Source organism: Nannobrachium achirus (genome assembly GCF_963921795.1).
Source record: "Nannobrachium achirus genome assembly, chromosome: 4".
Taxonomy (NCBI): domain Eukaryota; kingdom Metazoa; phylum Chordata; class Actinopteri; order Myctophiformes; family Myctophidae; genus Nannobrachium; species Nannobrachium achirus.
In genome coordinates, this window is record NC_137813.1 from 19,335,396 (window position 1) to 19,358,797 (window position 23,402).

The 23,402-nt window shown below is 48.7% G+C and overlaps 1 protein-coding gene across 1 annotated transcript in view; it reads left to right on the top strand.

Annotated features, from left to right (window-relative positions):
- prr12b (proline rich 12b) overlaps positions 1-23,402 on the top strand; it is a gene marked incomplete at both ends in the record, with an annotated part of 36,721 nt that overhangs the window by 11,353 nt on the left and 1,966 nt on the right. The window contains 15 exons of the mRNA XM_080723120.1: positions 63-3,272; positions 3,336-4,813; positions 5,153-5,374; positions 6,558-6,632; positions 7,655-8,555; positions 8,803-9,275; positions 9,618-9,869; positions 10,244-10,360; positions 10,540-10,673; positions 12,946-13,087; positions 13,553-14,375; positions 14,690-14,809; positions 17,529-17,626; positions 19,295-19,426; positions 21,327-21,422. Coding sequence (XP_080579246.1) covers positions 63-3,272; positions 3,336-4,813; positions 5,153-5,374; positions 6,558-6,632; positions 7,655-8,555; positions 8,803-9,275; positions 9,618-9,869; positions 10,244-10,360; positions 10,540-10,673; positions 12,946-13,087; positions 13,553-14,375; positions 14,690-14,809; positions 17,529-17,626; positions 19,295-19,426; positions 21,327-21,422 — 8,273 coding nt within the window. The remainder of the gene's footprint in view (positions 1-62; positions 3,273-3,335; positions 4,814-5,152; positions 5,375-6,557; positions 6,633-7,654; positions 8,556-8,802; positions 9,276-9,617; positions 9,870-10,243; positions 10,361-10,539; positions 10,674-12,945; positions 13,088-13,552; positions 14,376-14,689; positions 14,810-17,528; positions 17,627-19,294; positions 19,427-21,326; positions 21,423-23,402) is intronic.

The window sequence follows — 23,402 nt, forward strand, 5'->3', positions numbered from 1 at the left end:
TGTGATTTTATAATGCTTTGTACACTTCCCTTCCTCCTCCTTTCCCTTTCTGTGTACCATAGCAATGCACACGCCAGCCCCAGCTGAGCTCTTCATCTCGGGAGGCTCCTTCCCATCATCCTCTGCCCTCTCTGCCTACCAGCACCCCGCTTCCTTCTCTGGACGTTCATTCACTCCCTCGCTTTCCCTCCAGGACACGCCCACGTTCAGCCCGACGTCCAATGGCCTGCTATCGCCCCACGACCCCTTGCTCCACATCAAGGCTCCCTCTCAGTCTAGCCTGGGCTTCGACCGCTTGCTCTCGTCGCAGAGTGCGGCTGCTGCGTACCGCGGCGCGCAGGACCCCACGGGACCACCCCAGTCGCAGGTCCCCACCAGCTCTGCCAGTCGTCACCTGCCCCCTCCGCAGTTTAATTTGCTGTCCTCCCAACTCCAGGACCAGTCCTCCCAACTCTATAACGCCTCCATGTTTTCGTCCACGCCGGCCCCACCGCCCCCGGCCCCCCCTCAGTCCCAGTCCCAGGCTCCTCAGGAGAGGGCCATCCCCCGCCAGGACAGTGTGATCAAACACTACCAACGCTCCTCACCGGCCCAGTCACAGCTGTCCTCCTCGGCGCCGCACCCCCTGCAGCACTACCTCAGCTGTGGGGGGGTGTCAGGCTATCAGCAAATGGCCACACACCACCGGCACGCAGGACTGTCCTGCAGCCCCCTGGGGGAGCAAAGCCCTTCGTCAGATCCGAAGCCCTCTCCGCGGGCCGAGCCACAGGCCTACAGGCCCATCATCCAGACGCCCTACACCTCCTCCGCCGCCGCCTCCTCTTCGGTGTCCAAGGGAGCTAAGAGCTCCAGCTCCAGCAGTGGCTACTCCTCCTCGGGCTCGGCCTCCTCCTCCTCCCGCACCCCTCACACTCCGCCCTCGGCCTCATCCACCTCCTCCTCCACCTCTTCCTCCTCCGCCAACTCTAACGCCACCACGGGGTCATCGTCAGCACCCTCTCGGCAGCAGCCGCCGCCTCAGTCGGTTCCCCCGCCCCCGCCACCTCCTTCAGCGGTGTCCTCAACCCCTGTCCAACAGCCCGCTCCCAAAACTTGCCTGTCCAGCTATGGCTCTCCTGTCACCAATGTCAAGTCCAGCGCAGGCCTGCCAGGCCAGACTCCTCCCCAGCAGCAGCAGGCCCAATCCTACTCACCCAACCAGCCTCCATCCTTGCACATGTCCCAACCTTATGGGGGCTTCAGCTCACCACAGGCCCAGGACCTGAGCGCCGGAACTGCAGGCGCTGCGGGGAAGGGCTATGGGAACATGGGGGCAGGCGGGCGCTCCTTCTCTGCAGAAGTGGTTTACGGGACGGACTCGAGCTTTGGCTCTCTGCCTGCGTCTCATAGAGGGGCAGGTAGTCCTTTGTTGGGCTATGGAAGTGCTGGAGCGTCAACTGGGAGCGGGGCTGGCCCAGGACCGGGTGCAAGTGGCGCTGGAGCTGTGTCCGCAGGATCCGAAGGAGGGGGTGCCAGTGTTGGTAATGGGGGGAGCAGTTCGTACCACCTGCCTGACTCTAGCCCTTCCCCGTCCAGCAACTCTGCTATAATTCGACCTGGGCTGCACTCTCCCGCCCCTGCCCGCCCTGCACAGTCCCCTGGAGGTGCAGGGGGCAACAAATACCTTTCCTCTGTCCTGTCCCCTGCCTTCATGTCCTCGCCACAAGGTTACTCTGACGCCCGGACAGCCCAGAGCCAGTCGTACCACCCCACACCACCCAAGCCAAAATCAGAAACCGACATGCTGGGAGTCGAGCGCTCGCAAGATGAAGAGGAGGATGATGACGATGACTTTCTGATCCAGCACTTACTGCATGCCCAGAGCCCGGCTCCCCACCCATCCCAGCACCACCCGCAGTCAACCCCTGGGCAACCGTCCCAGTCTCTCCCTCAAGCCAGGGACAGCAGTGCCAAGGGCCTGGCCTATGACATGAACAAGGTGTCAGAGGAGCGCTATCACCTTCAGAGCGTTATCCGCACCAACAGTGCCACCAACAGCACAGCTCCTGGAACAGTCGGTGCTGGTTTGGACAGTCAGCTGGAGATGTCTCTAAAGAAACAGCAACAGCACCAGGCCAAGGCTGAACGAGCCATGTCAGGGTCAGGCAGTGGTGGGGGAAGAGGGGGAACAGACTCTCTCTCACACTCACACCCCCACCCGCATCCACACGCCGCGCACCCCCACCAACAACAGCATGACTCCCTTGGGTCGGTGGTACACTATGGGAGGGGAGATCCCTACACGCAGCAATCACACTCGCAACACCCGCTTCACACCTCACACGTGCCCACGCACACTCAGCAACATGCCCAGCACTCGCAACATTCCCAGCATTCCCAGCACTCCCAACATTCCCAGCACTCACAGCACTCTCAGCACTCACAGCACTCACAGCACTCCCAACACGGCCACCCGCACTCCCACTCCCACGGCCACCCTCACATGGAACTCAAGAAACCCCCGGATGCAACGGACATGCCCTACCTGCGAAAGACTCCTGATGTGCAGCAGCAGGCTCGGCAAAGCCAGGCCTCCCTGTCGCTGATGGATTCTCCCCCAGACCAAACACAGCAACCCCACATGCTCCAATCCGTCCTGTCCCATACGACACGGAACAAGATGGACCCCCAGCAAGCCGCCTCTCAGCAGCCACAACAGCAGCAGCACCAGATGAGTCAGCAGGCCATGATGGGATCAGCTGGTGGGGCAGGACCTGCAGGGGTGGACCCCCACTCTCAGAGCCAGTCCTCTCAGCTGCAGCTTCAACTCCAGTCCCAGGCTATGGAGGCCCACTATGGCCGCGGAGCCCAGCCAAGAGATCAGAGCCAAGGCAGCCAGAACTCTGTGTCCCCACTGGACATGCTGGAGCGTTCGCTCTCCCGGGCCAACAGCAGAGACAGTGGTGGCGCTCCAGAGCGAAGTGGAGGGGTAGGGGTTGGCGTGAATGTCGGAGGAGGGGATGGAGGGAGTGGAGACAGACGGAGACAGCAGCAGCATAGGCTCCCACCACACCATCAGTCACACCATCCACAGCAGACCGCCTCAGAGCTCCATGACTTCCTCTCTGAACCTGACTTGGGATTGTCCACCCCCTCCCACCTGCACCACCTCAACCAGCCTCAGTCCCACGCCCACCCCCACACTCACCACCAACAGCAAGCGCATCCTCACCACCAGCTCTCACACCCCCACATTGGCCACCCGCACGCCCACCAGATGGCCCCCAACATGGGTGCTCCTCAACAGCAACAACAACAGCAGCAGCAGCAGCAGCAGCAACAACAACAACAACAACAACAACAACAACAGCAACAACAGGCAAGGGAGCCTGAGCCTCAGCTCTCCCACTCGCAGTTGGATCAGCTCAAAGAGCACCCGTTTGACACTGTGAGCCCTGCGGGCAAAGCAGGCCAAAGCCAGACTCAGCAGCAGCAGCAGCAACAGCAGAGATTCGTACCACTAACCTCCATCTGTTTCCCAGATTCTCTGCTGCAGGACGAAGACCGATCTTTCTTCCCAGGAATGGAGGACATGTTCTGCTCAGACGATTACAAGTCAAGCTGTGCAGGGGATGCCGGGCCAGGACAGACAGTCCAAGAGGGAATTCCCCAGGGACGTGGGCAGGGGCAGGAGAGCATGGACAGCTTGAAAGCAGGGGGTGGAGGAGGCGGTTATGATATGATGGGTCACCACAGCGACCAAGGGTATGGACAGTACTGCCACAGCCTGCCAGAGACAGGGAACGGGAACATGCACTTAGACCTAGACTCTCTGAAGACCCATGAACTCCCCTCCACTGTGAACACAGAGCAGCTCGGTCTCATCCAGTCCCAAACCCAGGGGATGGGAATGACTGGTCCAGGGGTCCCCGGGGATGGCTCAGTCAACAAAATGATGGGAGCTGCGGGAGTGGGTGGTGGTTCAGGAACTGGTGGCCTGACCTCCCCGATCTTCTGCTCTTCTCGGCCCAAGAAACTACTGAAGACCAGCTCCTTTCACTTGCTGAAGCAACGGAGGGAGCCACAGCCCCAGGCAAAGAAGAATTATGCGCAGGAGTACGAGTTTGAGGACGACGAGGATAAGGCTGATGTCCCAGCTGACATTCGCCTCAACAGCCGCCGCCTGCCTGACCTGTTGCCCGACCTGGTGTCTAGTTGTAGAAAGTCTGTGGGGACATCTGGGGTGGGTAGCCTCAGTCCATTAATGGGCGACATGGACTTCTGCCACCCTTCAGGGTACTCCTCCCTCGGACCCCCTCCACAACTCCTTCCCCACGACGGCCCTAAGAAAAGGGGTCGAAAACCCTCCAAACCCAAGCGCGAAGGTCCGCCCCGGCCGCGAGGGCGACCACGCATCCGTCCTCTTCCGGAACCTCCTTACTGCCGAGGGCTGATGGGATCAGTAGGCGGCGAGACCAGGAGGGGCCGCGGACGGGGCCGCGGGCGGGGCAGGAGGGAGGAAGGTATGGTGGAGATGCATCGCGACATGAACAAAGTGCAGAGCCTCCCGTACCAACAACAACAGCAGCAGCAGCAACAACAGCAACATTCACAACAGCAGTTCCACCCACAGCAACACCTTCAACAGCACTCGCACCAACACCACCCACAACAGCCACAACACCACCAACCCCATGCGACGCAGCAGCAGCAGCACCACCCCCATCATCAGCATCAACAGCAGCACATGTCCTACCCCCATCATCAACAGCAGCAGCCGCAGCAACCGACGTCCCAGCAGCCGCAACATCAAGAGCCCATCAGGCCAATCAAGGTAACAATTGGACGGTATATATTTGGGGTTTGACACCAAGATCTTTGACACCAAGATCTTTGACACCAAGATCCTCTTCCTAGTGAGCTAAATCAGTGGTTCTCAACCTTTTCAGACTGTGACCTCCAAAATAATCATATCTTAACTGGGGCCCCCCCACCCTGACAAGCATTAAGATTAGAGGAATTACATTTTGTATAACACGGTTGTTGCGAGGCGTTGTGAGCATGTAGATCTGCTATTTTCACAATGAGCTAACTGAGCTGTTATTTTGATTTTCTTGATGCACATCTTTATCCCACTCTTCATCTTCCTCTCATATCATCCCGTCACTTGTAGATCAAACTGCCCATCCCCTCGATGCCTCCATCAGACTCCATGATGAGGACAGACTCCCTGTCCAGCACTGAGCCTGTACTGTCGGACGGCTCGGTGGGCTCAGCGCCAACCCTAGGCCTGAGTCCAGGGCCTCCCACCGGAATGGATATGAACAGGACCGACCTGAGCCAGTCGCAGAACAAGATGATGAAGCAGCAGCAGCAGCAGAAAGCAGCTCAGGAGGTGAGTGGCTGCATTTGAGACTTTGCTACAGGAGGAGGGAGGCAAAGAGCTGTCCTAAATTTCAGAACGGTTGTGTACAAACATCAAAGAAATAATTTTGAATATCTCAATTTCTAATCATATTTAAAATTCTGGTATTATGCATTTCCAGGGTTTTAGCGCCACTATATTTATGTTGAGGTGTTGACAGCGCCGAGTATATAATTGTTTTGCTCATTAGCTGGACTGGCATATGAGCATCTTTCTTTAACTGTTTCTCCATGGTCAATGCTGGGCTTGCTTTGTTGTGGGATAATAAAGGTATTTGAAGTGTAAATTTGATCGTCAGTTACTGGAAAGTATTTGAATTTTCAAAGTTTCAGAAAGCTGACACCTTAACTTCACAAGAAATCAATAAAAGTTTGACTATGCTAATTCTTCAAATTATACACAATGTGAAAAAGAGCATTCAGAGGACGACTTGCAAAGAAAACAGAATTATTTTCTGAGTGGGAGTATGCATACAAAAAACTGTGCAATATATTATTAGTATTTAGGTCTATGGCCCTTTACTTTATGCCACAATTAAAACCCTTTCCTCAAGTTCTTTATATACGTATGTTGCATATGGGTTATCTGGGGTTTTATTTTTTATTTGTATATCTTTCATAGAGACACACATAGCACATAGTCACGTTCTTTAATTGGTTGCTGAGAGGAGTGATTGGATCGGGAATCAAAAACATACAGGTGCCCAAATCTTTCCTCGTATATTGAAAAACAAATGCTAGTCATTGTGGGTGAGTAGATGTGTGGGACTGTAGACTACCTGCACATGAATGCTGAAGGTCTGAACTGTGCTTAATAGATGGTTGTCTCAGCAACAGAGAGTGAGGACAAATGGCTTGTGAAATGAAGGGCCAACCATGTCAGTCTGCAACTGACAGAGGTTCATGTACAGCTTACAAAAGATATCGCCATCCCCTGTAGTTTATGTCATCAGTATCTTTTCCTTCTCGAATTGGGTCTTGAGAGACAAAACATTCAGCATTCAGTGACTCTCCCTCATTAACTCTTAAAAAGAAAACGTCTTGAAGTAGGCGGCACCTTCATTCCAGATGACCTAAAAAAATATGTCACATCACCTTTGATCCCACTTAACATCCGGGTTGTTGAAACTAGCTTTCTTTTGATGTTGTCCCAGATGATGTGGGAGAGAGAGATGGATGAGGAACTGAATCCAGAAGCCTGGGCTGCTATGCAGAAACTCTCTGGTTCTGTAAGTTGCTGTAATCCCTCCACATAACTACATGTAACCCAGAGGATCATTTATTATTCATGACTCATATATTCTCTGGTCTGAGGTCCTTCTTTTGTGGTAGAGAAAGCAACACATGCTCTGCCTTGTTCACCCCTTAGGTGCCTATAGGCACCCCCACAGGGAGACAGAAAACCCACAAAGTTGCAGTTTGTTTTGCCATCCTTTAATGAAATCAGGCAATTCAAGGTAAAGATATGGCGACGCATGTGGCACATTGAGAAGGCAAGTAGGCTTAAATAAAATTATGTATTTCTTTTTGTTTGAGGTCTGTGCACGTCAGCTGCCAATAGAGGGCGAAGCGGAGACTAGTGATGATTGACAGCCAGCTCTTTCTGACTGACAAAAGAGAGAGAAAGGGAGAGAGGAGAGGAGAAGACTGTTGCCAGGGTAGCTGTTGCCACGGTTACTCGATTTCAATGAAGAGCCCTCAGCTGCCCCCTGCTGTTTCTTTAGGGTTACTACCTCTATTGTCAAGGGATAAAAATACCATCATCAGTGACACACATAATAATGACAATTCTGTTCAAACTGCAAAAAGTATAATAACACCAAGATGAAATTACTGTTTGTTCTGTTGTGAACTGTAAGGCTGTGTGTCCACCAATTAAAGCCTTTCTCCCCAGCAGGAAACACCAGACGCTCGCCTAAAAAAAACCTTCCAAACACCTTGAAACAGTTGAAAATATTTCAGCTCTCGGTGATCAGATAAAAAAAGCACACGTGAATATGCGAGCGCAAAACCTCGCCACGCTCATCAAAACGTTCAGCGCCGCGTCTTGCTTTCTCGAGTTTCCAAAAAATGTGTGCTCCTGTTGTTAACAATTTAAAACATACGCTGCGCTCAGAAAAAAAGAAGAAGGAAAAAAAGAATGTCTTCGTGGACACGGCCCCTAATGGTCCTTTCTTTTCTGCCTCCACTATGTCGGCCCCCTTTCCCCTTTGTGAGCCTCTCATCCTGTGCTGTTCGCTTCTGCTCCCAGGTGGACGACAAAACCCCCGAGCTCAAGCCCGGCTTCATGGCCTCCTTCCTGGACTTCCTCAAGACGGGCAAGAAGCAGCCGGGGGACATGATGGGCTCCGGGCCCGGCGCCGGAGAAGAAGAAGACGAGGAGGCGGAGGACCCCTCGTCCTCTCTGAAGGGCGGCATCAGGCCCTTGTCCCCTCCGCCACCACCCCCGCCCCCACCCCAGCAGCAGCAGCAGCAGCCAGTGTACGGTGAGGGCGAGCCGGGCGGCGGCCTGGGCCTGAGCGGCTGCCCCATCAGCCCCTGCAGCAAGCGGCTGGACGAGGAGCTGAAGAGAAACCTGGAGACGCTGCCCTCCTTCTCCTCAGACGAGGAGGACTCGGTCAGCAAGAACCAGGACCTGCAGAAGAGCATCTCCTCGGCCATCTCCGCCCTCTACGACACGCCGCACTCGCTGGCCGCTGCCATGGCGGCCGCCGTGGCCCAGGCCCCGCCCCCCACGCCCTCGCCCCCGCCCACCCCTCAGCACGCCCCGCCCCTCAGTCCGCCCCTCCCCCCCACACCGCCTCTGCTCTTGGCGGACGACGGGGGAGAGGACGGCGGCGGGGAGGAAGAGGAAGGCGAGCCGCAGGTGTACCCGCAGCGCCACGAGGAGGAGGAGCCGGAGGCCTGCTCACCGCCGTTGGACATGGAGGAGGAGAGGGAGGAAGAGGAGCAGCGAGAGGAGGAACAGGAGGCGGGCGAGGGTGCAGAGGATGAGGAGACGACGGTGAGACAGGATGAGGATGAGCAGAATGGACAGCAGGACAGAGACATGGAGGACCAGGAGGAAGATGATGAAGAAGATGAAGAAGACGAGGAGGAGGAGGACAGAGGGATGTCTGCCTTTCAGATGCTGGAGGTTCCCAAAGTTGAAGGTGATCTGTCTGTCTGTGTGTGTCTGTGTGTCTGTCTGTCTGTCTGTCTGTCTGTCTGTCTGTCTGTTTGGCTGCCTGCCTGTCTGTCATCCATCATTTCTGGCGTCGTGTTCATAGCATCAGATATCTCCGCGGATGTCGAGTACCGTACTCTTGATTTGAAACTGGCAGTCAGTGGTTACCAGGCAACTGATCTCTTCTTTTTCTCATACCCAACCACCCCACCCCACCCCCTCCCACTCTCCAGACTCTCCGTCGGGACCCCCCTCGGCCCCTGCTGCTGCTGCACCTCCCTCGCCGTCGCCGTCCCTCTCCCCCTCCTCGCCGCCCACCTCGGCCTCTGTCTCCCCCCTCCCTCCCCCTCCGCTCTCCGTCCCCTCGCCCCCTCTCCCCGCGCAGCAGGACGACGACGAGGAGGTGGAGGAGGAACAGGGGGAACAGGAGGAACTGGAGGAACTGGAGGAATTGGAAGAGGAGGAGGAAGAGGAGGAGGAAGGGGAGCGTCCGGTGACGTCTCCCTCCCGCCAGCTGCCGGCGGCCCCTTACCGGCAGGCCGCTTCCGCTGCGGTCTCGGTCGCCGCTTCCCCGCCCCCCTCCACCTCCCCCCCGGCCCTGCCCTCCTCGCCCCTGCTCTCCGCCCTCCCCGCGCCCCCCGCGTCCGTCCCACCGCCCTCCGCCACCCCTCCACCGTCCTCCTCCGAACAGGACCAGGAGCCTGAGGTCACCGAACAGGAGGTCAGTGGTGTAAAGTAGTGTTTCTCAAACTTTAACATTTCAAGGTCTCCCCTTAACTCTGACAGTATACAAATGGAACCAAATGGACCCTTGTATTCTGTCAGAGTTAAAGACTTGTATATGTCAATTTAAACCCCCATAAAGGAACCCACAGAGTCCCTAGAATCCACTTTGAGAGGGGCAGTTACTCAAGTACTGTACCCAAGAACAATTTTGAGGTGTTTGTACTTTACTGGAGTGTTTCCAGTTTCCAACGCTTTTACTTCTACTCTACTTTTTCCACCACTGCAGGAGGTGGAGGAGCGGGAGGCGGAAGCGGAGGCGGAGGCCGGACAGCCCTCGCCTTTCTCCCCGTCGTCTTCCTCACAGTCCACCTCCTCGTCCCCGCCCCCGTCGCCCCCGACTCCCGAGGACGCCCCGCCCCCCCAGCGGCTCACCTCGTTGCACCTGGCCAAGAAGCAGCCGGATGCCGCCATTGCCGGCGAGAGCGAGGAGGAGGACAGCGAGAGCGGCGGCGAGGGCATCTTCCGCGAGCGCGACGAGTTTGTGGTGCGAACCGAGGACATCGGCACTCTGAAGGTGAGCCCCGCGCCCTAGAGTACGTTGACATCTACAGTAGCAAACTGGGCTTGTGTGGTGGCTCAATCTGTTATTACTTAGACTTAACAACGCTTTGAGTTCAGTTCCTGCCTCTGGACATGTGTTCATTACACCCCTTAAAGGTTTCATTCAAAAAACATTAACATTAACAAATGGCTGCAGATTCATGTTTTATCCTAATGGTGGCAATTAAACAAGCAACTGATGCAATGTTACATGCAACCTAAGCAACTGTCATCGCAAGCCAATTAGAACAGCAATTAGCCTTCACTTAGCAGACATTAGAGCTTTCAGCCACCAGCAATGCTCCCCTTTGTTACTTATCATATAGTCTTTATGTATTTGCCCCCCAGATGGCCCTGCAGACAGGCAGAGAGCCCCCACCAATCTGGAGGGTTCAGAAAGCACTGCTGCAGAAGTTCAGCCCGGAGATCAAAGACGGACAAAGGCAATTCTGTGCCACCAGCAATGTAAGTCTCCCAGCTGACATCCCCTTTATGACAGCACACCCTCTGCAACCCTGTAAGAGAGAGCCAAATCGTGTTAGTGCTGCCATTATCCTTGTATACATTAATTAAAATGTCTTTGAAAATTATGTCGAAGACAGTGTGCTGTTCCCATACAGACTTGTGCTCCCTTCCTCCCTCAGTATCTGGGCTACTTTGGCGATGCAAAAATGCGGTACCAGCGATTGTATGTGAAGTTCTTGGAGAATGTCAATAAGAAGGATTACGTTCGAGTGTGCTCACGGAAACCCTGGCATAGACCTGGCCTTACTTTGAGGTAAGTTTGTCTTTTATTTGGGAAGTTTCATTTTTGGGTAAGAGATCTTTTCAGCTGGCATGTCATTGTGATTATGTCTCATGGGAGCAGCATGGTCGGATAATACATTCTAACCATAAACCTGGGAGGCAATAAAGCAGTTTTTTTCCATCTATCTGTGACATCCACATTGCCAGCACTGAACTCAAAACCACTATTATTGCTTGTATGTAGGACATACCAGAACAGGTGCAAGAAAATGAAACCTTGAACAATAACAATCTACCTTGTGCAAAACTGCATGTGTGACTATTAACTCTATAAATATAGTGAGTTGTAGTAACAAAAATCACACCTAGTGAGAAGTGAACAGTGCTAGTTATGAGTTAATTTCATTAAGCGTCCCAAACTTTGAGCGCTTTGTGCCAAGATGTGGGCCAGATGTAGGCCACAATTCAGAGCCCGGACATTTAGTGGGCGTACAACAAGCTTTAGATGTAGGCCAGATGTAGGAGCTTAGCTCCTTCCAGGAGCACCGCTCAAAAATGGGTCCAACAGATAAGAAGTACAATGATTTTGATTGGAAGGGAGGTGGAGAGATAGTGCGGAGTAGCGGTGACGTCTGGGGCTGACTGTTGCATGTATCATTGATGAAGTTTGTTAGTTTGTTGTTACTTTTACAGTCAGCTACTGGCCATTACTCATGTATATATTATCTACACAGTAGTATGTGTGCCAGTTAACACTTTCATTTTCAACATTTCATACACAAAGAGCATCTAGTGTACAGCCTTGCCTAGAGACACCTATAAATCCCTGTTAGAGGGCTACTGTAGATCCATTAAGGCAAGCGAAAAGCAGAATGCAGGAAATGGCAACAATAATCTTTCATTACGAATGTCACATTTTAAGAGCACCTTTCAAACACAGCAAAAATCAATATGCAAATTACATTTCCATCATTGGCACTAATGTGAATAAATGGACTGCCTAAATGTAGATAATTCTGCCGATTACACCAAGTCACTAATTTTGCTGTCGCTCAGCCGTTCTGCTGCCCAAATGTAGTCGTTATGCCAGTGAACAATGAACTTTACAATAGAACGGCCCCTTTGGCTAAACCCCACTGCTGGCCTGGGGAGAATGGAGACTTGCGATTCTCGTAGTGAGGTCCGGCAGGGAGGGTCTTTGAGGGGGTTCCAGGGGGTCCCCAACCAAATGACGAGCCGTTTAATTCAACTTATTTCACCCGCTAGAAGATAGCCTAATGAGAGAATGTGAGAATGTGCAGTGTGAGAATGACCACTCCAGTCATGACCTTTTCAAATGGGGGTCTGTAGCCTAATATACTACATATCAATTTGAGTGTCCTTGAAATTAAAGATTTGGGAACCACTGACGTATAAAAGACAACCATATGTCTCCTCTGCTCTGATACACACATGGGATAAACACGCAGATGAAAAGAATAGTGCACGCACATCCGTGGCCCAGGTGCTAGACAAGCAGAATCATGAAGTACAAGTAGAGTCTGCACACTGGTTACGCTCCATAAAGTTTATTGCGTCAACGTTTCGATCAAAAGATCTTCATCAGGACAAAAGTGATGAAGATCTTTTGATCGAAACGTTGACGCAATAAACTTTATGGAGCGTAACCAGTGTGCAGACTCTACTTGTACTTCATAAACACGCAGATGAACATGCCATCTCCCCTAGGGCTGTCCTCGACTAAAGAGTCGTAGGAATTTGTTGATTAGTTGATTAGGTTAATCAATACATCTGTAGAATTGTGTTTAAAATATAGAATCATGCAGATACGAGCCTTTTCAGGCTTGCAAGGTTGAGAACTGAACACAATTGGCTACTGGCTGTAGAACGTTTTGAGTTTACAAGAGATGTGCTCATCATTATTCAAGAAATAATTAAATGGAGAAAAAAAACTACAAAAAGTGAGTAATCAATTAACAAAGTCTTGGTTGACTAAGACCAAACTGACTGATGAATCAATTATTCAACTATGCTGAACAACATGTAAGACACAATACAATGGTTTCCCACTGGAGAACATCTTCACAGTGGTGGCCGAGTACTTTACCCCTTCATCACCCAGGATGGCCCAGTTTGACTTTTCTTTTGTGACACATCGTCCTTTAACCTCGTCCATAAACTTTATATAAACATGACATTTAGGTTTTTAGTATAAGTATTTATTTGTAACAAAACCAACAAAAGAAAAAAACAGGAAACAAAAACAGGTTAAAATTGAAAATGTTAACTTTGTTCACTGACAGGCGGCAGTCACTCCCCAAGCCGCCGCCTCCACCTCTCAGCCAGACACCTCCCCGAGTGGAGAGAGAAGAGAGGGAGAAGGAGAGACAGCGGGAAAGAGACCTGAAGGAGCAGAGAGAGAGGGAGGCGAAGGAGCAGAGAGAGAGGGAGGCAAAGGAGCAGAGAGAGAGGGACCAAAAGGAGCAACGGGAGAGGGAGTTGAAGGAGCAGCGGGAGAGGGAACAACGGGAGAAGGAGGAGACGGAGCAGCGCGAGAGAGAGCTAAAGGAGCAGAGGGAGAGGGAGTTGAAAGAACAGAAGGAGAGGGAGCTGAAGGAGCAGCGAGAGAGGGAACAACAGGAGAAGGAGGAGAGGGAGCAGCGGGAGAGAGAGAGGAGAGAGAAAGAGAAACAGGAGAGGGAGAAACAGGAGCGGGAGCAGAGGGAAAAAGAGGAGAGGGAGCAGAGGGAGAAAGAGGAGAGGGAGCGGAAGGAGAAAGAAGAGAGAGAGCAGAAGGAGAAGGAGGTGCGAGAGAGGGAACGACGGGAGAAGGAGAGGGAGCGCAGGGAGAAGGAGAAGCAGGAGCGGGAGCAGAGGGAGAGGGAGCGGGAGAGGAGGGAGAGGGAGAAGGAGAAAGAGAGGGAGCAGCGAGAACGGGAGAAGAGGGAGCGAGAGCAGAAGGAACGCGAGAGGAGGGAAAGGGAGCAGCGGGAGAAGGAGAAACTGGAAAGGGAGCAGAAGGAGCGCGAGAGGAGGGAAAGGGAGCAGCGGGAGAAGGAGAAACTAGAGAGGGAGCAGAAGGAGCGGGAAAGGAGGGAGCGCGAGAGGGAGCAGAAGGAGCGAGAGAGGGAGCAGAAGGAGCGGGAGAGGGAGCAAAAGGAGCGGGAGCGGCGCGAGAGGGAGAAGGAGAAAGAGAGGGAGCAAAAGGAGAGGGAGCAGCGAGAACGGGAGAAGAGGGAGCGAGAGCAGAAGGAGCGCGAGAGGAGGGAGAGGGAGCAGCGGGAAAAGGAGAAACTGGAGAGGGAGCAGAAGGAGCGCGAGAGGGAGCAGAAGGAGCGGGAGAGGCGCGAGAGGGAACAGAAGGAACGGGAAAGGAGAGAGAGGGAGCAGAAAGAGAAGGAGCGAAGGGAAAGGGAAAAGGAGAAGGAACGAGAAAGAGAGAAACAGCGCGAACGGGAGAGGGAGAGAGAGAAACAGAGAGAGAGAGAGGAGAGCCTGAGGGAGAGGGAGAGGAACCGACAGGTCTCCCATGAGAGGAGGAGCAGCAGCGACCGAGGGAGGCTGAAAGAGGAGAAGAGGAGTGGTCCGGACAAGAAGGCAGACCGCCCCTCCAGGGCCCGTGCCGTGAAGGAGAAAGCCGAGCCCCCGCCCAAGAAGAGGAAGAAGTGGTTGAAGGAGGTTCCCTCCTCCTCTGACTCTGACTCCTCCCCCGACGCGCCAAGTGATGACGAAGGTGAGTATTAAGCTCACAAACTCTCAGATTCAGTGTTCTACATTGGGTCTGCCTGTCCTCTTAAATTAGTTTAACCTTTATTGAAAGTTATACACTACAGTAGACTGACAGGAAATGGGGAGAGAGATGGGGGGGGAGGAGGTGACACGCAGCAAAGGTCGGCGGGATTAGGACTCGACCCGCGACATGCATAGGTGCCCAGACGGCTACACCAGCCGTCCAGGCCAATATACCTTGTACATTGCAGATTGATTCACGTACTGCAGAAGTCATTTTGAACTCGACGTCTTTACTCCCCTGTGTCTGTCCTGTAGGTCCCGTGCGAGGTGGCATCAACAGTCGTGCCATGAGGGAGATGTTTAGGAGCTACGTGGAGATGTTGGTCAGCACGGCCCTGGACCCTGACATGATACAAGCCCTGGAGGACACAGACGGTGAGAGAAGAAAGGACACAGAAGGAATTTAGACAGGAATTTAAAGATCACCAAACAGAGAGACTCTTTCCAATTCCTTCAGACTAGCAGTCTGTGACATTTAGTTGGCACAGACTAAGCACAAACTCTTGTCGGCCGAAAAAACATTGTTTTTGCACTGATTTGTGTGTGCCGTGTGTGTTGCCAGGTGTGCTTATTATAAGTGACTTTCACTTATAAAATGGTGGCGCTGTAGGAAGCCTTCGAAAGAGCGAATCTCACACTCTAACTAGGCTGATCAGCTTCATTATTTTTTGTGCACACTGCCAGCAGGCCATTGTTGTCAATGACGCGACAACTATGTCATTTTTATGAATTAATTCATCGCAGAATAATCGTCCCTCCAGGCGATGCGATAAGTGTCCCACGTTGCTATGGACCTGAACTAGCCAATTACAAAAGCTACTGTCCCTCCACTGCAAGCCAGGGAAAGTGCGAACTTTGAACAGGTATAGCCCATGCTGTGTTATACGCACAGCCATGAAACCTGTATACACTTATGCGTCTCCTCATGCCGAACAACTTTTACCCTCTAACTTTTGACCTCTGACCTTTAGGTCTCCCACAATTCGGAATAATATGAAAAACAGTAAAAATCTATCTCCTCCTGGGATTTTTGCGTAACGCGCATGAAACTTTTTTCACATGAACTTTGGACCAATACGGTCAAATAGTCTCGGCGGATTTCTTTTAAAGTGAAATATAATTTTTTAATAATTCAATCAATATTGCGGTTTTATGCAAATTATTCTTCGGCCTCTAAATCATACATGCAAAGTTACACGTTCATGGCATTTGGCAAAGATGTGGAGGGTTAGTCAAAGTATCACTGAAACCAATTTTATTCCAATCGGCCAAAGGGGGGCGCTATACGAAGCGTTTGAAAATTCAAACTTCAAACGGGCATAAGTCATGACTCGTTTCGTTTGAAGACATGCAACTTGTTACACGCGTGCTTTGACTCAAGCGGAAGACATCTGTGTCGTTGTTAAGTAAGCTCCGCCCTTCGATTTTCCGCCATTTTGAGCAGTTTGTAAAACGCGTAAACCCGCTTTTATTCTGGAATTTTCGCTCCACGTGCACAAAACCTCTTTTACGTGAACTTTGGACCGATATCTAAAGATCTGTCAGATCGGATTTCTTTAAAATTGAAACATGCTTTTTTAAATAAATTCAATGAATATTGCAGTTTTATGCAAATTATTCTTCTGCCTCTAAATCATACATGCAAAGTAACTTGTTCATGGCATTTGGCAAAGATGTAGAGTGTTAGTCCAAATATCACTAAAACCAATCTTACCCCAATTGGCCAAAGGGGGGCGCTATATCATTTTGAGCAGTTTGTGAAACGCTTAAACCTGTTTTTATTCTAGGGTTCTTTTTTGCAATTTGCATGAAACATTCTACACACAATCGAAGGACCTTTATCTAACATGCCTATGAAGTGCACAATTTGTTTTAAATAATATTAATAATAATAAATATTGCTGCAAGCAGCGATAAAGTGGCCAAAAACACCTCAAATCATGAACACAGCCTGCGATGTGCGTGAAATTTTGCAAGCACATTCCCACTAGGTCAAGGAACAGATGCCGCCCTTCTCACATTGGCCTGTTATAGCGCCACCAGCGGGTCAACTTTTGCATAACACATTTTTGGAACAAAATGCCTCAAATCACGCATGCAGCGTCCGATTGCGTCAGTAACGTCAAAGAGAGCACTGCCTGCTATCTTGACATTTTGTACTTTTATAGCCATTGTTTTCCGGCTTGAAGCGAGCCCACAATTGTTTCGAAGGAACAATATTTTTCTAGTTTTTGTTTGGGCTTGCTTTCAAGATTACAAAAAAAAGCTGATGTAATAGGGCTCAAGTGGTGAAACTGGTCGCTTCTTTTAGGCTTGTTTTCATAGACCTATTCGCTTGTTTCACCCACAGACTATACCAAATGTGACCATACTTTCTCAGCAAGAGAAAACAAACAGGCATTTTATTAGCCTAGCTTTGCTTTGGAGTTTATCGATTGGTATAGGAATTGAAAGAAATTGAGAACATGGCATTTAATTCAAATGTGCGACGGGTAAAGGTCTCTGGCTTATTTAGGTTTGCTTCTGCACGAGTAGCAGACTAGAGGTCCACAGTACAGTGGAGTATTTACCCCCTCATCTCTACCGACAGCCAACGGGGATGGGAAACGACTGAACATGTTCTGTTCTTCCGACAGCGCTATCAACGGCAAGCTTCTCTGCTGCCGACAAGCTGCCGTCAGCACCTTGTTGGCAGCAGACGCTTTCTGACTTCTTCCAACGATGAATCTCCGCCGAATCATTGCGGTGAAGAGCCACGTTAAAGTATAAAATAATGGTTACAGTGGTTAACATCTAGAGTGACACAGATGCAATGTTTTTGCGTTAAAGGGGGACATAAGATTATGATCTGTAACTTTCACAAGACCTTAACGTAATGATTGACTAATATCTGGCTCCACTTCTAGGAATGGGCATTAAAAAATTGCTCATTACAAGTGCATTAGAAAAAAGTGCACCATTATCTTTTTTCCCCCTATCTTGAGAACTGCGTCTCACCTCAATATGTATCGGCCAAACCGATATATTTCGGTCATGGTCAGGCAGGTTTGACTGGAGAGATGACTAAATGCTCTGAATGTTCTTTTGCCTTCAGATGAGTTATACCTCCCGCCTATGAGGAAGATTGACAGCCTGCTCAACGAACAGAAGAGGAGGCTGTTGAGGAGAGTCAACATGAGTGCCCAGCACCAGGTAGTGCACTGTGTCCTCAAACGTTTTGGTATTTCTTCTTTGTTTTTTACCACCAATCAGGAACCAGTATGCAAATGTAGGGTGGGATTATCACCAGAGGCATTTTTTTAAATCCGCCCCAGACGGAGATTCCAGCGATTCCCCTTTTTTTAAATAATTTTGACAAGTACAAGGGTGTCCACTGTCCAGTAATGTAATGTCAAAAATACTCCTTCTTTGTGCCCTTACAACTACCCCCCACCCCCGTTCCAACACACAACATGCAAATAATTACATAACTCAAATAAATAATAAACATAAATTAACCAATATATACAGAAATTATAATTTCCCTTGCTATCCATCCTGGCACCCCCTCATGGTACATATGATATGTATACAAAAAATATATATGTGTTAAGCTTGGCAACGTGTCGGTGATCGCAGTTGTTTAATTTGTCCTGTAGCCTCTTTAATTGATCCCCTCAAATCACCAGAATTTTATTTTCTCCAAATTTAGATACATCATGAGGTCTTTAATACAGATGCTTTAGGGGCCAGTTAACCAGTTCCAGTATCTCGAAATAAAGTGGGCACATAGTCCTGAAGTTCTAAGTGCTCGCAAGGAAGAATCCTAGTTATTCCTGTGGCTTTTCTTGTAGCGCCACCCTCTGGCCAATGTCCAGTAATAGGGCCTGCTAATAGAGAGTTTAGAGTTCTCATTTTCTCTGCCAAGTGGAGATATTGTCAACTCTCTCTGTGTGTGTGTGTGTGTGTGTGTGTGTGTGTGTGTGTGTGTGTGTGTGTGTGTGTGTGTGTGTGTGTGTGTGTGTGTGTGTGTGTGTGTGCGCATGCACATGCACACCAGCGAGCGAATCTCACACTCTAACTAGGCTGATCAGCTTCATTATTTTTTGTGCACACTGCCAGCAGGCCATTGTTGTCAATGACGCGACAACTATGTCATTTTTATGAATTAATTCATCGCAGAATAATTGTCCCTCCAGGCGATGCGATAAGTGTCCCACGTTGCTATGGACCTGAACTAGCCAATTACAAAAGCTACTGTCCCTCCACTGCAAGCCAGGGCTTGGTATGCACATGCAACTGAGCGTTGTGCAGACACGCTCAAGTGGACATACAGTACGGTATGCTGAGAGAGCAGAGAGGTCCACTATTGCATCATATGACACCAGCGGAGTCTGTACTGTGTACTACGTTATGTCTTAACTACAGTAGGCTGTAACATTGCAACATCCTGTTTGTCTCAGTGATGAAAACGTGCCACAGTACTCTTCCATGTGTTCAAGAAAGATTAGTTTCCAACAACATTCTCACTCCGGTTGCACTGCAATGTTGTAATGACAGTCCTTTTTTATTATATCCCTTCCGCCCATTGCCTTTTCATAACCACACACACACAACCACAAAACATTGTCATGCTCATAACATGCCCACACACAGCTACAATGCCCATGCCTCCTTTATAGGTCTTGCTGATTAACATTATTAATTGATTGATGTTTTTTATAGGGAAAATGTGCATATACATACCGGTAACAATATATTTGTATTCGTTTTTTGTCGAAAGGATAAAAATCGGAATATTAAAAATGTCAATTCAAAACTTGAGTGCCATGTGACTCCAACGTGGAATGTCTTTAGCATACTGTACTTATCTGTCCCTAGGAGGCTTTACATATATTCCCCAAAATGACGGCGGATGCCCTGGACTCTGGAACAGTCAAAGTGCACCTTGCTGGCGAGGGTTACAACCGCAAGACCCTCAACCGCATCAAGAAGAGTACGCCCAAGCAGCAGGTAAGCAGCACGCATGGCTTCAGTGGCATAATGTAGGCTACTGTATATTCCCTCACATTTGAATAACCGCCAGAATAATAAATACAAGCTTTCTCTTGCAAAGTGATCAATGGTCCCATGTTGAATACCAATTTTTAACATGGGTAATTTAAGCCCTTGTTGTCAAAATGGATGTATAGTTGTTGTTGTTTTGGGGGGAGGATTACATTGCTTTTTTTTGGAATGGAAATAATGTATTTCTTTGCCCAAAAGATCAGATCTGGAACAATGAACTGTGATGCGACACGTTAGATTGTGATCTTTTCTTTTTGGGTATAAGCCATAAGGTGTCGTGCATCATCATTCTAAAACTAATTATACCATAATTTTAATCCTTTATATTTACAGAAATCAATAAAATACACAGCAATAACAATAATAAATAATGTATCAATAGACATTTTCACATAAGCACACTGTAAATGGGTCCACACATTTATTTCCAGTTTAAATGCTATAGTGAATATGAGTAGCTGACAGGAAATAAACATGGGCCCAAGCTGTTTCCTAGCAACGCAATTTCACTGACAAGGTCTCTAATAGCCACAAAAATAGGTGCTTTTTCTACAGTAGTAATTGTATTTTAAGACTAACACAATTACAGTATAATTAGTGGTAATTAAGTTAACGGACGCTTATTATAATACAGCTGGTTATTACATTTATTCTAACAGCCTATTACTTGGTCTATTTCTGTGTAAATATTGGCCTTTAGGTTAAAGGATTAGCAGAGAGTCAATGTACAGTACACAGTATATTCCTCAGTGTCAATTAAAAATGTGCAAATGTAACAAAATGGACCCTTTTGTAAACTCTAAGACCGGGAAAGCATCTGTGTCATTTAGATTTGAGCTAAAAAAAAACATTATTCTTCACTTTGACTATTACAAAATAGCAGATAAACAAGCTCATAGCGTGTAGATCTGCTATTTTTGAAAAATGTGTGAATATGCGTGCAAATCTTTGAATAAATATACTGTATATTCTTTTAAACTGATTAAAGAGAATTCTAATGGTTCCAGGAACAAAATATTTTGAGATGGGGTCGGCGGCCAAATACATATAATTTTGGTGGTCCTTGGCACGAAAAAGTTTGAGAACTACTGACCATAGAAACATACTTTTCTTTCTTTCTTTTCTTTTCTTTTTTTTTTTCTTCCAGCAAACTGTTTTAGAAGACATTTATACAGGGTTCCCACGGTCATGAAATTACTGGAAATATTTTTCCAGTACTGGAAAAGTTTTGGTAATTTATCAAGGGCCCTGGAAGGTCATGGAAAAAATAGCTATGCATTGTCTGTGGTTATTGATTTTGTTAATACCTCTGAAATTACAAATTAAACACAGGCCAAATTGTCAAATATTAGAGGCAGGAATTGTGAAAATTGACGATCTACATGCTCACAACGCCTCGCGTTGCGAGGCGTTGTGAGCATGTAGATCTGCTATTTTCACAATAGAACAACAGTGTTATACAAAATTCCTCAACTCTTAGTGCTCGTCAAGGTGCCGGGTCCCCAGTTAAAATATGATTATTTCCGGGGTCACGGCCTGAAAAGGTTGAGAACCACTGGCATACACTACTATACCTGTCTTTGGGCGTTGCGCATAGGAGTAAGCGACCTGTTATTGAGCTGAATTATTGTTATATAGTCCTGGAAATTGGGTTAAATATTCTGGAAAAAGTTTTGGAAATTAATTGGTAAAAATGTGTGGGAACCCTGTTTATAGAATCGGCCTCAGGTCTTAATAGTTTACATTATGTACGTACTAGACAATATTGGAAATGCTTCAAGCTTAAGACTGAACATGTCTGAACACCACACCTGTTTGTTTCTCCTGGTCACACGGTGCTCCTCAGGACCTGAAGCTGACGACAGAGACATGCCGGGTGTACAGTCTCTACCATTCCCTCCACCACTACAAGTATCACACCTTCCTGCACTGCAAGAAGGAGGTAAGGCCTGTCGCTGTGATCTCATGACACGTTCAGAAGGTTGCTTTGTCCCTATGCTTGTCCTGGCTGCCTCTCTCCTCCTCAAAGCTTGGAAAGAAAAATAATTTGATTGATTGAAGACTTTATTAGAAGTTTGCATAGGAAAAGGTACAGTTTCATGACGGTACAGTTCACTGGTACAAGGTCTACTAAAAGGAGATCCTAGAAAAGACTAAGCTTATTTCCACAGGAAACCATTAAAGTATCTCATATAACATTGAATGACAGACGAATGGAACACAGTACTATGCAGTAGATATGTAAATAAAATAAAATGAAAGAACCAAAAAAAAAGAAAACAGTAAGTCTAAACAAACAGTAAGTATATAAAGAAGGGGCAGGGGAGGGTAGGGCTGGGCTAGGATTGTTTTCTTTACCAGTTGCGAACGGCTGCTGCCTGTAAGTGGTTTTTCAGGGCAATTTTAAAGGATGCTAAGTGGTTTTTCAGGGCAATTTTAAAGGATGCTAGGGATCCACACGCCTTTATGGCCTTCGGTAAGGCTTTCCACATTTTGGTGGTATAGCAGAAGAACGAGTTTGACCCTTTGTTGGTTTTGACTCTGGGTTGAAAGTGATCTGTGGCACTGCCTCTGGTGTTGTAATTATGGACATCCTTAACGTTTATAAAGTATTTAGACAGGTACTTGGGTATCATAGTGGTGTAGTGTATCTTGTACACCAGGCCCATTGCAAGTTGCTGTACTCTGTCATCAACTCTGAGCCACCCCACTCTTAACTGGTGAGTAGCGGTGAGGTGAGTCTGATAGGGAAGGTTAAGCAGGACCCTAATTTGTTTATTTTGGGCTGTTTGGAGTTTAGTTTTTAGGGCTTGTGGGGCGTCACAATACCATACATGGACTCGGTAGTCAAAGAGGGGCTGGATTATTGCACCAGCTATGGTCTTCAGTGTGTTGAAATTGGCCATTGGGGCGATCCTCTATAGGAAACGAGTTTGTTGGTTGATTTTATTTATTACTTTAGAAGTCATCTTTTCGCTGGAAAGATTAGCTTCAAGGATACATCCTAAGTAAGAGATTTCGTTTTTTCGCGTTATGACCTTGTCATCCACTTTGATTGTGAAGTTATCGACCTTTTTGAGGTTATGATTTGATCCAAAGAGGATGGACTCAGTTTTTCCCAGGTGAATTGATAATTTGTTGTTGTTAAGCCATGTGCAGATCTTACTTAGTTCAGAGTTAAGTGTCTTTTCAACCTGCAAGTGGTCCTTGCCCGAGACTAGGAGAGCCGAATCATCCGCGAACAGGAACAGGTTGCAGTCGCAAGCAGATGTCATGTCGTTCACGTATATTAGGAACAACAGAGGTCCCAGTATGCTACCTTGAGGAACACCACAATAATAATAGTAGTCCTGTGCCCGGGGGTGTGCACAGTATATGAGTGCACAGTATAGGGGTTTGAATGTCCCTGAGTCTCAGAAGTAATGTTGGAGAACCCAGACCGGTGCCCGTTGGGCAAAATAGTCACCATTGACATCCAGTTGTGCAATACCCGTTGTATCTGTCTGTCTGTCTGTCTGTCTGTCTGTCTGTCTGTCTGTCTGTCTGTCTGTCTGTCTGTCTGTCTGTCTGTCTGTCTGTCTGTGTCCCTTTCATGCCCATACATTAAATGGAGTTCTCCTCTTATCTCTGTCTGTCCGGCTCTCTTTTATTCTCATATATGGTGTTCCGTGTCCAGGCCAGTTTGTGATGTCAGTCATCTCCAAATTTGGTCACTTGTTTCATCGTGTCAGACAGACATTATTTAGGCATTGTTTCAGCATGTGGCTGTTTCCATGGTGGAGACACTGTTTAATATCAGTGATGTCAGCATGCAGACTGTTTCACCCGTTTATGCCCATATATGGTGTTCCTTGAAGTCAGTCAGGGATGTCGGGCATTGTTTCAGCATGCGGCTGTTAACGACTTTAGTATCTTAGTATCT